The 15,763-nt window shown below is 40.4% G+C and overlaps 1 protein-coding gene across 2 annotated transcripts in view; it reads right to left on the bottom strand.

Moving 5' to 3' along the window:
* Positions 1 to 414: 414 nt before the first annotated feature.
* Mettl10 (methyltransferase like 10) overlaps positions 415 to 15,763 on the bottom strand; it is a 23,017-nt gene continuing 7,668 nt past the window's right edge. For both annotated transcript variants that reach the window (XM_013021988.1, XM_013021989.1), the window contains exons 4-6: positions 8,452 to 8,559; positions 6,231 to 6,447; positions 415 to 872 (exon numbers count right to left, since the gene is read on the bottom strand). In XM_013021988.1, the coding sequence (XP_012877442.1) occupies positions 778 to 872; positions 6,231 to 6,447; positions 8,452 to 8,559 (420 nt within the window). In that variant the 3' untranslated portion in view covers positions 415 to 777. The remainder of the gene's footprint in view (positions 873 to 6,230; positions 6,448 to 8,451; positions 8,560 to 15,763) is intronic.

Raw genomic sequence — 15,763 nt, 5'->3', positions numbered from 1 at the left:
ATCAACTGCAAAATACAGTCAATATTTCTTGATCAATTGATCGATTTCCCTAATTTTGTTAATTATACACATGAAGACTAGGGAACTTTGTCCAGGTGGGGTTTTTTGTTTGGCTTAAACCCAGAGCTTCAGCTTTTTTGCTCACGACTATTGTTCTACCACACATCCACTTTTGACTTTTAGCTGGTTAATTGTAGGCAAGCATCTCTCAGATTTGTCTGCCTTGACTGGCTCCAAACTGCAACTCTCAGATACCAGCCTTTGAGCCTCTAATGCACAAATAATCATTTTAAAAGTAACCACCTCTCAACTCAAAATACTATTTCTTATTACATTTCAGTCCAGCAAGATACTAAGAAAGTTGTTTTGATTATTCTGGCCCAGGAATAGTTTGATCAAATCTTCATAAACAGCCACATACTATTCAATTTTAATCAAGGCACGAAAATTAAGAATACATGCTTTTTGTAAATTTGTTTACTACTTTAAAGCTTTTAACTGGTCAGCAATTACAGGACATTATACTAAGCTAAAAATAAAAGTATCTGCATCTCAAATACAAAAGAATATACATAATTAATCTTGGTCAGTCTTTAAATGCCAGTCACTCATATGCTCATGATTTTTTTTTACGTCATTTCTTTTTCCATTATAGGTATTCCAACATGTATATCCTGCATACTTACTAAGCATTTATTTCAACTTGTATTTTCTGTGACAGGATGTTTTGTTGTGTCGCTTCTTTTAAAAAGATATCTGAATTTGTCCAAGGAAGTCTCAAGTTTTTTGTAAAACTAATGATGTTACACTGTTTCCAGATCTACCTCCAAAGCTGAAAGTGGGTGTTGGCAGCTCTTCAAAAAGTTCAAATCCTGTCAGGAAAAAAAATTAAAATATGCTTATTAGGGATTGAATCCCAGTAATGGTAAGTCTTATTAACCCTGTACTCTGAAAACTATGGGTTTTCAAACTCTAAATGATGACTGAACTTCATGTTGGAATTTTCCAACTCACCCAAAATACACTGAAATGAACAAAGGTCTACAGTACCAAAAACAAATTGCAGAAAGAGGTTTTTCCTCTATCAGTATACAAGGAAGAGCTACAATGTGTGCTGTTATGATGTACCACACCATGAACTTACAGAAGAGTAAAAAGTTCTTCAGATGAATGGTACTCATGTTTACCCAGCATTGTGAAAGTACAGATTAAAGTGGTTAACAGTAAAATCTTTTCTTTTCTTTTTTGGTCTGTCGTGGGGCTTGAACTCTGGGCCTGGGTGCTGTCCCTCAGCTCTTCAGCTCAAGGAGAGCACTCTACCACTTGAGCCACAGCACCACTTCCTGTTTTCTGGTAGTTAAGTGGAGATTAGAGTCTCACAGACTTTCCTGCCTGGGCTGGCTTTGAACTGCGATTCTCAGATCTCAGTCTCCTAAGTAGCTAGGATGACAGGCGTGAGCCACTGGTGCCCAGTTCAACAGTAAAATCTTAGGGTTATATAACACTCTTTTAGAAAAAAATGCATAACAATGATCCAGATACAAACTCAACTACCAAATATCTTGGGAAAAAAAAGAAGTAACTTTCAAAGCTGTAGAGTATGGTTTTATTTGCTTTTTAATTTTTTTTTGGTGCCAGTCCTGGGGCTTGGGTGCTGTCCTTGTCCTTGGGCTTGTTTGTTCAAGGTAATAATACTTTATCACTTGAGCCACAGCTCCAGTTGCAGCTTTTTTTTTTGGGGGGGGGTGCTTATTTGGAATCTCACAGACTTTCCTGCCTGAGCTGGTTTCAAACCCCAATCCTCAGAATTGGGTCTCCTGCATAGCTAGGATTACAGGCGTGAGCCACCAGAACCCGGCTCAATTGTACTTTTATACTTTGTTTCATCATACATTCTAATTCACATTATCAAACTTAACCAAATTTTAATAACTAAATGTTAAAATTCTTATTAAGAACTGATAAGCCAGCCAAGCAATGGTGGCTCACACTTGTAATCCTAGCTTCTCAGGAGACTGAGATGTGAGAATTATGGTTCAAAGCCAGCCTGGGCATGGAAGTCCATGAAAAAAAAAACACTTCTGGTCTTTTCTGAGTAGTTTATTGGAGATAAGTCTCACAAACTTTCTGCCTGAGCTGGCTTCAAACTATGATCCTCAGATCTCAGCCTTCTGAGTAGCGTGAGCCACCAGCACTCGGCTCCATGAAACTCTTCAGTTATCTACCAGAAAACTAGAAGTGGAGCCATGGCTCAAAGTGGTAGAGTACTAGCCTTGACCCAAAGATCTCAGGAACAGCACTCAGGCCAAAAAAAAAAAAGAGAATCCTGTAATACTAACACTCAGGAGGCCTCTGAGCAGGACTGTTAGTTTGAAGCCAGTCTAGGTTACATAATATCAAAGGAAAACTTTTCCAAAGCAGAAGTCTTTAAATAGCATGCTGTAGTATTTTTAATATGAGATATATTTTATATGACATATTGGGTACTATATACATATATATAACCATACACACATACTTTTTTTTTTTTTTGGTCTAGTCGTGGGGCCTGAATTCTGGGTCTGGACGCTGTCCCTCAGCTCTTCAGCTCAAGGCTAGCATTCTACCACTTGAGCCACAGCGCCACTTCCAGCTTTTTTCTTTTTGCTTATGTGGTGCTGAGGAATTGAACCCAGGGCCTCAGACATGCAAGGCAAGCGCTCTACCACTGAGCCACTTTCCTAGCCCTACACATACTTTTTTTTGAGAAAGGGTCTCACTAGGAAGGTCACACTAGCCTTGAAACTCACACGTACTGCCCTGCCACAGCCCCGTGACTGCTGCAACAACAAACTTGTACAAACTTGTGTCACCATACTCAGTCTAAATGGCATGATGTATTTTCACTCACAGCTGGTGCTCCATCCCTTGAGCCACACCTCCGGTCTAAAAATACTTAGACAGTTTTTTTCTGCCAGGGCTTGAACTCAGGACCTCAAATTCTGACTCATCTTCTTTGCTCATGGCTAGTTCTCTACCATTTAAGTCACACCTGCAGTCCAGCGTGATGTATTTTAATGTGGGAAAATGCAGCTCTGCTATGCGTTGAGTACATGAGGTACAGACTCATATTTGGTTTGCAAAATATTACATATGCTTAAAGTAAAAATGTTTTCTAGAACAATGACATTTGTTGAAATTGTTTTAAGGAAGGAACAATAAGAGATGAAAGTGAATGTGATAGACATTGCATGTATGGAAATGTCACAATTAAACCCCTCGTACATGGGGCTGGGAAGGTGGCTCAGTGGTAGAGTGCTCGCTTGTATCCCTGGATTCGATTCCTCATCACCACATAAGCAGAAAAAGCCAGAAGTGTCATTCTGGCTTGAGTGGTAGAGCACTAGCCTTGAGCTGAAGAGCTGAGGGACAGGGCCCAGGCCCAGAGTTCAGGCCCCATGACCGGCAAAAAGACATGTACACACACAAAAAAAACTCGTACAATTAATATATGCTAACAAAAATCCTTTTAATTAAAATTTCCAAGGAAAAATAGAGCTGTATTAATTTTCCAGGGCCTTCTTTAACTCCCCAAACCTAGCCCTACAGAAATTATAATATGTTTCAGAATATAACACAACAAAATCTGAACTGGCAGGTATACTGAAGTGATGAGTATCAGGGTTTCTTTTGCAGTACAATAGTTTTCATTCAGGGCTGGGAAGGTGGCTCTGTGGTAGAGCACTTGCCTTGCATGCATGAGGCCCTGGGTTCGATTCCTCAGCACCACATAAGCAGAGAAGAAAAAAAGCCGGACGTGGCGCTGTGGCTCAAGTGGTAGAGAGCTAGCCTTGAGCTGAAGAGCTGAGGGATAGCGCCCAGGCCCAGAGTTCAGGCCCCACAACTGGACCCAAAAAAATTAGTTTTAATCCAGTAGTTATAATAGAATCAAGTCCCTCAACATCAGATTCAAATACCCTAATATTTGACAACTGACCCACATTAGCCTCACTGAAGGAACTAACAACACAATGTGTTTACACTGCATGGACAGGGCTATCCAAAGATCAAAAGGAATACAAGGTACTTTTCTTTCTTCTTTGAGTATTGGGTTTTGAACTCAGAGCTTTGTGTTTGCTAGGCAGGCACTATACCACCTGAGCCATGCCTCTCCAATAAAGATTCATTTCAATAGTTCTATAAATATTTACATTTCAACTAAGTCAATTAAGGAAAAGCAGAAACCCTTAAAGGACCAATGAGGGAAGCCTCACTCCAGGCCAACATCTAAGTAGCTGGTAATGAAGCCCTTGGGCTCTGCCTACAAGGTACTCTGCTAACTGTCCTATAACTACAAACACCATTTTCTAGGAGACTTATGCTTGAAAAATGTCTGCAATGGTGTAATTATTCCTGAAGATTTCCTGCTATAACATTTTGCTTGTTTAAATCTCTATTTCTAAAACAGCATATAGAGAGTTTTCTCAATAGTTCTCAGACACAACATATTTTAACCACACTATACTAGGCTAAAGTCTGTTCCTCATTATCAAGGACAGACAAATATGTTTTTGTCTGCTAGTTCCAGGGGTAAAAGAGAACACCTGTATTTAAAAACCAAGAAAGAAATTTGCCCAACACAGTGTGGCTCTGAGCATTTATTAAAACTGCTAAGCTCCAGGAAGAGGGAAAGATTATTGATATGGAGCCTCAACAGTTCTGAAGGAAACAAACTAAACAAACATGGAAGATAATAAAACTAATGGCATAAAACACAATAAATCACGTACAATTCTTGTTTTCCAGGGAGAATGGTAATGAATTACAAGCTCACATTCCCAGCATCAAACACGTCATGTTCTACATTATAAAACCTTAGCAAGTCATTGAATGCACATAAAAGGAAATGTGTTTAAGTGTTCTTCCTGCCTAGTCCCTTAATACCAAGAAGAAAACAAAACTTGTGATAAAAGTGTATGCACTATGGTCATAAATAAAAGTTAGTAGTAAACTACTCTCTTGAGGTAATTGATTTCCCATTAGCTTGTGACAAGTGAGGTTCAAAATTTAATCAAATATTTAGTACCATACCACTTACTGTATCCTGAAAATTATTCCCATTGCTATTTTTAAAAAATACTAACCTCAAAAGGAATACATAAAAGTTCTCAAAATATTTCCCCAGAAATGCCTGTGCACTGTATAAATAAACGGACACAGATAAAATATTTCTTAAAACAACTTGCCTGAGTACTACTGGCTCACACCTGTAATCCTAGCTACTCAAGGGGCTGAGATTTAAGAACTGTGATTCAAAGCCAGTCCTATCACCAATGAAAAGTCACAAGTGGAAATGTGGCTCAAGGGGTAAGAGCACCAACGTTAAGCAAAAAAGCTGAGACTATCCTGGCCGAGTTCAAGCCCCAGTACCAGCACAACAGGAGTGCACATGTGTGCACGGGCACACACACGCGCGCACACACACACACACCTCGACAACAAACAGTCTGCAATAGAATTCAAAGTGGGGGCTGGGAAGGTGGCTCAGTGGTAGAATGCTTGCTTTGCATGCATGAGGCCTTGGGTTCGATTCCTCAGCACCACATAAGCAGGAAAAGCCAGAAGTGATGCTATGGCTGGAGTGGTAGAGCGCTAATGTTGAGCTGAAGAGGTGAGGGACAGTGCCCAGGCCTAGACAGAGTTCAGGCACCATGACTGGCCAAAAAAAAAAAAAAAAAGAACTCAAAGTGGTCTATGTATGGATTATAGATCCCAACTAGTAGATCTCACAATAGTTGCATTTGCCATGTCATCAAAACTGTGAAAAAAACAGAAAATATTTCCTCAAGAATTAGTAAATTGCAGGGAGCTGCTGGCTCATGCCTCATAGCTTCTCAGGAAGCTGTGATCTAGAATTGTGGTTCAAAAGGTCCAAGGTCCTGAGTTCAAGCCTCAGTACCAGCACCAAAATATATTTTTTTTTAAAAAAGCATTAGTGCAAAGAATTTCTACCAATTCCCCACATTTTGTTTCTATTCAATCTTAGAAATAATTATACCAGATACACTAATGACATAACAAACTCAACCAGGCGCTGATGGATTACAGGCGTGAGCCTGGTTGAGATCATTAACAAGAAAGAAAAGCAGGCAATTCCCACAAATAGCAATATAAAACACAGGGGAAAACTCCTACTTAAAAGTTAAGAAACTTAAGGTAAGTATACATTTAAACACCATGTAGCCACTTACCTTCACAGAATTCATCCAGCAATTCTTCCTTGGTCCAATTACAAGAGGTTATTAGAAAGAAGCCTTTTACTTTCAACACCCCAGAGAGAGATTTCACATACTGCTTCCTCTTCTCAGCTGCACTGTCAGGATTAAGGCTTATGGCATCAAAAGTCCCTTTGTCAATACAAATATGAAATCCAGATAGCTTTGTGGAAAGATTCAAAAAGTCTTCTACCTATATTAAAAAAAAACATATCTATGTTAGATCAATTGACACAATAGAACTTTAGTTACAAGGGATAAAAGGCTATATGGATAGTGACCTATAGCTGGTCACTGGTGGCTCATGCCTGAAATCCCAGCTACTCAGGAAGCTGAGATCGGAGAACTGAGGTACAAAGTGAGCCTGGGCAGGAAAGTCCTTGAGACACAGATTTCCAATTATATCAAAAAGTAGGAAGAGGAGATGTGGTTCAAATGGTAGAGCACTAGCCTTGAGGGAAAAAGCTAAAGGACAGCGCCAAACACTGAGTTTAAGCCCCATTACAAGCATTTTATAAAGGGGCATGAGGACTACTGATTATGATGGCATTTTACATATAATAAACATATTTTCAACTTTATAGCTAACTTTTATGAGCTTCATTCCAAGATCATTAAAGCCAAGATTAGTAAGAGGGGTTGACAAGTGTTTCCTGGACATTATAAATCTCAACATATTTGGAAACAAACCACTGCAAGGAATACTGCCCAAAAATGCCAACACATTATGGCACAAGTGTTTCTCCCAAAAAGTAAAATATTTAATATATTTACCAACATGACAAAAATTATCTGGAACGCAGATCAATGAAATTAAGACTTTAAGCTCATATTCTTACTTATATAACCTAAAGAAACCATAGACCATCACAAAGCTCTTCTGTTTTGACTGGACACTTAGAAAGCCACTAATGAACAGAATGAAGCTTAGAAAATCAAATGAATACTTACGTGTGATCACTCAGCCTGGTAAAAATCATGTAATTTAGAGGCTTCTATTCATATAACTTCATCCTATTTTCAGTAACCTGATACAATTTAAGTATGTCAAACAGTGTGCTGCCTCAGTTTATTTATTTTTTATTTATTGCCAGTCCCGGGGCTTGAACTCAGGGTCTGGGCACTGTCCTTGAGCTTCTTTTGCTCAAGGCTAGCACTTTACCACCTGAGCCACAACACCACTTCTGGCTTTTTCTGTGTATGTGGTAATGAGGAATGGAACCCAGGGCTACATGCATGCTAGGCAAGCACTCTACCACTAAGCCACATTTCCAGTCCCTGCTTCAATTTTATAAAATATGTGCAAGTTACTTGGTCTGTATCACTCATTCACAGCAAAAGAAAACTAAGGCATAAAAAATCAGGACACTCATTCACACCAAAAGAAAACTAAGGCATAAAAAATCAGGAAAACTGCCAGTCACCAGTAACTCACACCGTTAATCCTAGCTACTCAGGAGACTGAGATCTCAGAATCACAATTCAAAACCAGCTGGGCAGAAAAGTCTGTGACACTCTTATCCCCAACTAGTTACCAAAGTGCTATCCATGAGCAAAAGAAGCTCGGGGACAGTGCCCAGGCCCTGAGTTCAAGCCCCAAGACAGGCAAAAAAAAAAAAAAAATCAGCATTTAATATATTTTCGAAAAAATTAAAACTTTATAATTTTCATTATAAATAAAATTATCTCCAGGTGCCAGTAGCTCATGCCTATATTCCTAGCTACTCATAAGGTTGAGATCCGAAGATCACAGTTTGAAGCCAGTTGGGGCAGGAAAGCCCATGAGACTATCTCCAACTAAGCACCAAAAAAAGCCAGAAATGGAGCTATGGTGCAAGTGGGAGAGCACTAACCTTGAGCAAAAAAGCTCAGGAATAATGCCCAATCCCTGAGTTCAAACGCCAGGAACAGCACTAAACAAATGAATGAGCAAATAAATAATTAAAAGTAATATATAGGGCTGGGAAGGTGGCTCAGTGGTAGAGTGCTTGCCTTGCAGGCCTGAGGCCCTGGGTTCGATTCCTCAGCACCACATAAGAAAAAAGAAAAAAGCCGGAAGTGGCGCTGTGGCTCAAGTGGTAGAATGCTATCCTTGAGCTGAAGAGCTGAGGGACAGTGCCCAGGCCCGGAGTTCAGGCCCCACTACAAGACCCCCCAAAAATAAATAAATAAATAAATAAAAGTAATATATAGTTACCTTCAATTTAATGTTAGGTAACCCTTCTTTCTCTATAATACTTCTAGAAAGCTGAATTGCAGAAGGAGAGTAATCAATTCCAGTAATATTACAGAAACCAAGTTTTGCCTAGAAAAAGAGAAATAATTTTATATTTTAGTTTGAAAGTTTTAATATAATGTTTACACTAGTACAATGTTCCATTACTACAAGTTTTTTTTAATTTTGTCAAGGGTCAAATGACATAATATCCAGTCATGCACAATGTTTAAATTTTATTAAAAATATTAAATAAGAGCCAAAAGTTTAACTTTATATGACAATTCAATTGCTTCCATAATATTTGATTTCTTTTTCAAAAGGAAATTCACTTTCCCAAAGATTACAATATGTATGAAGCAGCCCTAAGGCAAAAACTGAATGCTAATTTCTGATGCTAATATACCTCAATTCACACATAAATTTAACATAAATTTTATCTAATTAAGTTATACAAATAAATGGAATGCATTAAATGCATATGCGCTAAGTGGTTAATTTTAAACTTTCCCTTCAGTGTAATTATATCCCATACATCCCATAGGTTTGGCCACACTGTGAGGTTCTAAGATCCTCAAGGAGTTTCAACCCTAAGTAATGGAATCCTAAATTAAACTTTAGGAACATAAATACAAGTTATTTTCCCCAAAGGGCACTTGCTGATTTCAGCCTGGTTTTTTTTTGTTGTTTTTTGGGTTTGTTTTTTTTGTCGGTTGTGGGGCTTGAACTCCGGGCCTGGGCGCTGTCCCTCAACTCTTCAGCTCAAGGCGAGCGCTCTACCACTTGAGCTACAGTGCCACTTCCGGTTTTCTAGTGGTTTATTGGAGATAGGAGTCTCACGGTCTTTCCTGCCTGGGCTGGCTTTGAATCAAGATCCTCAGATCTCAGCCTCCTGAGTAGCTAGGATTACAGGCGTGAGCCACCAACGCCCAGCTTCAGTCTGGTTTTTTAGAGGTCTGACTATCCAGCCCAGGCTGGCCTCAAACTCACAATCTTCAGCCTTAGAAGACCTCAGCCTCTTGAATGGTAGAATTATAAGCATGCACTACCATGCCTAGCTTCATTTTTATTTATTTATTATTTATTATTTATTTATTTATTTATTTATTGGTCTGGTCGTGGGGCCTGAACTCTGGGCCTGGGCGCTGTCCCTCAGCTCTTCAGTTCAAGGCTAGCGCTCTACCAATTGAGCCACAGCGCTACTTCTGGCTTTTTTTCTTTTTGCTTATGTGGTGCTGAGGAATCGAACCCAGGGCCTCAGGCATGCAAGGCAAGCGCTCTACCACTGAGCCACCTTCCCAGCCCCTTCATTTTTACCTAGAGGCTAATATTCTCCTTTTCTAACACAAATTTCCTATCCTTTTAGCTCTCCATGTCTTCTAATCTGAGATTTTTTTTTTTTTTTTGGTCAGTCATGGGGCTTGAATTCTGGGCCTGGGCACTGTCCCTGAGCTCTTCACCTCAAGAATAGCACTCACTCTACACTTAAGTCACACAGCCATTTCCAGTTTTCTGGTGGTTTATTGGAGATAAGAGTCTCATAGACTTTCCTGCCCAGGCTAGCTCTGAACTGTGATAGTCAGATCTCAGCCACCTGAGCAGTTAGGATTATAGGCACCCCGTGAGATTTTCTTTTTTAAAGACAGTACTTGGGTCTGAACTAAGAGCTTCATGCTGTGTTTGGCTAGTGAGCACTCTATCATTTAAAGCCTTGCCTCCATTCTTGTTTCTCACTGGTTATTATTAAGATAGGGTCTAACTTCTCATTTGTACTTCCCATTCTTATTAGGATCACAGGTACTCACTACCATTTACAGCTTCTCTTAGTAGAGATGCAGTTGCACAGACTTTCATGTCCAGCCTCAAATTATATTCAAGTTTTTTCTATTCAATCTCTGGCACCACATGAAAATTAGGTATTCAAGAAGAGGAAAAAAAAATGATCAAGGGCTGGGAAGGTGTCTCAGTGGTAGAGCGCTTGCCTTGCATGCTCGAGGCCCTGGGTTCGATTCCTCAGCACCACATAAGCAAAAAGAAAAAAAGCCAGAAGTAGTGCTGTGGCTCAAGTGGTAGAGCGCTAGCCTTGAACTGAAGAGCTGAGGGACAGCGCCCAGGCCCAGAGTTCAGTCCCCACGACTGGACCCAAAAAAAAAGATCAAAAACCAAGAGAAGAAACTGACATTAGAAACAGATCCCCAAAAAGAATGATTAGAAACAGATTTAAAACAACTGAAATTATGACCAATTGCAGCAATCTGGCTCAGTTGTAAACTTTAACAATGAAGCAAACAATAATAGAACTGGAAAATGCAATAATAAAATTTAAAAGGTTGGCTGGGCACTGGTGGCTCATGCCTTATAATCCAGCTGCTCGGGAAGCTGAAATTTGAGAATTGAGGTTCAAAACTAGCTAGGCAGAAAAGTCCATGAGATTCTTTTTTTTTTTTTTTTTTAATTTTGTCAGTCATGGGGCATGAACTCTGGGCCGGGCCTGGGCACTGTCCCTCAGCTCTTCAGCTCAAGGCTAGTGCTTGACCATCTGAGCCACAACGCCACTTCTGGCTTTTTTTGCTTATGTAGTACTAAGGAATCTCGTGCATGCAAGGTAAGCACTCTACTACTGAGCCACCTTCCCAGCCCAAGTCCATGAGATTCTTATCTCCAATTAGCCAGTAAGAAGCTAGAAGTAAAGATGTGGCTCAAGTGGCAGAGCACCAGCCTTGAACAAAAAAGCCAAGCAAGATGGGCACTGGTGGTTCATGCCTGTAATCCTACCTACTCAGGAGGCTGTGATCCAAGGATCTGTACAGTTCCAAGCCAGCCCAGGCAGTAAAGACCTCTGACCTCCAATTAAACAACAGAAAACTGGAAGTAGAGCTGTGGCTCAAAATGGTAGAGCACTAGCCTTGAGCAAAAGAGCTCAATGGAAAGTGCCAAGGCCCTGAGTTCAATCCCTATAACCAACCACCACAAAAACAACAAAAAAGTCAAGCCAGAATATGATAGTATGAGAGTGTGAATTCAAACACCAGTATTATCACACAAATAACTAATTAATTAAAAACTCAAGGCAAAGCTTGATAAATTAGACAAAACTTTTTTTTTTAAATAAAAGTCAGAGGCCAAGTATGGTGCTATATATCTGATATTCTAGAACCTGGGGCGGCAGAGGCCAGAGGATTTTGAATTTGAGGTCACTTTGTGGGGAAAAGATGAGACTGCCTCAAAAACAAACAAGAACCAAAAAAAAATTAAAAAATAAAAGTCAGGTGCTGGTAGCTCAGGACTGGAATACTATCTACTTAGGAAGTTGATACTTGAAAGATCAAAATTCAAAGCTAGCCTGGACAGAAAAGGCTATAAGACTCCATCTCCAATTAACCAGCAAAATGCCAGGCTGGGGACATGGCTTAAGTTCTAGAAGCCAACTATAAGCAAGAAAACCAAATTAACAATAAGGTCTGAAGTTCAAACCCCAGCATACACACACACACACACACACACACACACACACACACACACTACACACCAAGTTTTACACACACACACACACACACACTACACACCAAGTTTTAACAATAAGGTCCGAAGTTCAAACCCCAGCATACACACACACACACACACACACACACACAAATACACACCAAGTTAATATAACGAAAATGTACTAAATATAAGCAAAGATTGAGGATTATTTACATAACAGAAAGGGAGACAGCCAAACACTACATGTTATATATGAAAATGAACACTACCACCAAGTTTGTCTAACCCCCAAAAAAGTGAACTTAAAATCTCTAAATCAAGAAGCAGCAAACTGTTCCCATAAAGAAACAATGAATACTTAAGGTTTTGCCAGCCATATGGTCTGTATTACAACTACTTAGCTCCACCATAGCAGCACTTAAGCAACCATAGACATTATGTAAACGAGCAGACATGGCTATGTTCCATAAATATTTACTGGAGTCCAGATTTGAGTCATATATCATAGTTTGCTGAACTACATTCTAGTTCTAACTTCCTACTTACAATCTAAAAGTCAGAAAACATATTAAAACATTATACTATAAAAGTGAATCTAGAAAGTCACCAGTGTAGGAGCTGGGAAGGTGGCTCAGTGGTAGAGAGCTTGCCTTGCATGCATGAGGTCCTGGATTTGATTCCTCAGCACCACATAAGCAGAAAAAGATAGAAATGGAGCTGTGGTTCAAGTGGTAGAATGGTAGCCTTGAGCTGAAGAGCTGAGCAACAGTGCCCAGGCCGAGTTCAAGCCCCATGACCAATCAAAAAAAAATTTTTTAATAATAAATAGCATGAATCTTAAAACATTTTCAAAACATAGAAGTCTACGTAACAACACCAGCATAACCTGACACCAAAATCTGACAAGAACAAGAAAGAAAAACTCGGGGCTGGGAAGGTGGCTCAGTGGTAGAGCGCTTGCCTTGCATGCCTGAGGCCCTGGGTTCGATTCCTCAGCACCACATAAGCAAAAAGAAAAAAGCCAGAAGTGGTGCTGTGGCTCAAGTGGTAGAGCGCTAGCCTTGAGCTGAAGAGCTGAGGGACAGCGCCCAGGCCCAGAGTTCAGGCCCCACAACCAGACCCAAAAAAAAAAAAAAGAAAAAGAAAAAAAAAGAAAGAAATTAAGAAAAACTCACAGATAAACTGAATCTAGTAGATCTGTTTCAAGAATACACTCAATACCAGGCACCAGTGGCTTACTCCTGGAATCCTAGCTACTCAAAAGGCTGCAAGATGGAAGTTCCAGGCCAGCCCAGGCAGAAAAGTCCACAAGACTTCATCTTCAAAATAACCAGAAAATAGCTGGACTGGAGGTGTGACTCAGATGGCATGCTGACAGTTGAGTAATCGAAAGGTACTCTGAGGCAGAGTTCAACCCCAGAACAACTGCTCTCCTCTCCCCCCCCCCCCCCCCGCATGCCCCCAACCCCACACTCCCCCCCTTCCCCGCCCCAGCCAAAAATAAATAAACAAAGTGTTCTCTGAAAAAAGGGAAAACAGACAAGGATGCCTTCTATCATCACTTTTTTTTTTTTTGGCAGTCTGGGCCTGGGCGCTGTCCCAGCACTTTACCATTTGAGCCACAGGGCCACTTTCCGCTTTTTCTACTTATGTGGTGCTGAGGAATCAAACCCAAGACCTTATGCTTTCAAGACAAGCACTACCACTGAGCCACCTTCCCAGCTCCCATCACCTCTTTTTGACATTACACTGACAGTCCCAGTCAGGGTAATAAGGACAAAAGAGTAAAAAAGTTATAATATGGGAAGGGATAGAAAGAGGAAACAAAGGAGGAGGCAACAATGCTTGGTAAGAAATGTACTCATTGGAGCTGGGAAGGTGGTTCAGTGGTAGAGCACTTGCCTTGCAAGCATGAGGCCCTGGGTTCAATTCCTCAGCACCACATAAGCAGGAAAAAAAAATGTACTCATTATCTTGCCCATGTAATTGTAACTCCTCTGTATGGTATTTTCATAATAAAAACTTTTTTTTGTTTGGGTTTTTCTTTAACTGTATTTTTTTTGTCTTTTCTTTTTTGGTACTGGGGATTGAACCCACGACGTTGCGCTTGCTAGGCAAGCGCTTTGCCACTGAGCTACATCCCAGCCCATAATAAAAACTTTTAAAAAAGTTATAAAAGATTGAAAAAGAGGGGCTGGGAAGGTGGCTCAGTGGTAGAGCACTTGCCTTGCATGCATGAGGCCCTGGGTTCGATTCCTTAGCACCACATAAGCAAAAAGATAAAAGCCGGAAGTGGCACTGTGGCTCAAGTGGTAGAGTGCTAGCCTTGAGCTGAAGAGCTGAGGGACAGAGCCCAGGCCTAGAGTTCAGGCCCCACGACCAGACCCCCCCCCAAAAAAAAAGGATTGAAAAAGAATTAAAACTACCATCAACCATAGAACACACAACACAGATGCACAAAAGCTAAAAGAATCCATAAACTTTTAGTCTCAAAAGATGAACTATTAGCTTCTACAAATAAGCTATGAAAGCCCAAAAGAAGACTGAAGGTAGAGCTGAGTGGTAAAGTGCTTGCTTGGGATGTTTTAAGACCCTGAGTTCTAATCCCAACACCATAAAAAAATAAAACCCAGAAGAATCTTCACAGCTACCTTTAATTCTCAACTCTGTCCATGCCCCACACATGCTTTAGCTTCCAGTTTGCCTAATTGTTTACAGATCCAGGACAGCACACGGTGCTTTTGTATGCACATATTTAGACAGTTTCCATTACCTGAGACACTCCCTCTTTATACCCCACCCACACTTACCACACACTTATCCACCCAACATGGATATTAACTCCTCAAAGTCCCTTCCCTCCCTCTTTTTCACATCTGATCTTTCTATCAGGCACCAGTAGCTCACACCTGTAATCCTAGCTACATACAACACTGAGATTTAAGGATCATGGTTTGACACCAGCCACTGCAGACAAATCTAAGACTCTTATATCCAATTCACCAGAAAAAAGCTGGAAGTGTACTGGGAATGTGGCTTAGTGGTAGGTTCAATTACTCAGTACCACATACACAGAAAGGCCGGAAGTGGTGCTGTGGCTCAAAGTGGTAGAGTGCTAGCCTTGAGCAATACCAGCTCAGGAACAGTGCCCAGTCCCTGAGTTCAAGCCCCAGGACTGGCAAAAAAAAAGCTGAAGTAAAGGCATGGCTTAAGTGGTAGAGCACCAGCTATGTACCAAACCCTAGTACGAGCATATATACACATATGCATACGTATTTCTCTCTCACACACTCACACACTCACTCACACACACACACACACACACACACACACACACACTTACTCTGTATATCCATTATATTCATCAAGCTGCAGTGAAACTGTCTACATGTCAACCCATCTTCCATTACACTGTGAATAATTCAAGCGATACCTAAACTTTCATGTTTCCAGTGACCAGCACAAGACTTATTTAGCGTATGATAGTCACTCAATACATTTCACTCTTATGTGTATGTTAGTGAAACCATCTAGGATGAAGCTTATATTGTATATTTCATCTAGAATGAGTCTACACTATATATTTCCATAGAAATGAGCACACTAAAGGACAGATCCATGGACAAAAATCTCTTTTTTCTTTTTTTCTTTTTTTTTTGTTGGTTGTGGGGCTTGAACTCTGGGCATGGGCGCTGTCCTTGAGCTTTTCAGTTCAAGACAAGCACTCTACCACTTGAGCCTCAGAGCTACTTCTGGTTTTCTGGGGATAAATTGAAGATAAGAGTCCCATGGAGGGGCTGGGAAGGTG

The sequence above is a fragment of the Dipodomys ordii genome, unplaced genomic scaffold (assembly GCF_000151885.1).
Source record: "Dipodomys ordii isolate 6190 unplaced genomic scaffold, Dord_2.0 Scaffold58, whole genome shotgun sequence".
Lineage (NCBI taxonomy): Eukaryota > Metazoa > Chordata > Mammalia > Rodentia > Heteromyidae > Dipodomys > Dipodomys ordii.
This window is presented reverse-complemented; position numbering and strand designations above follow the sequence as displayed.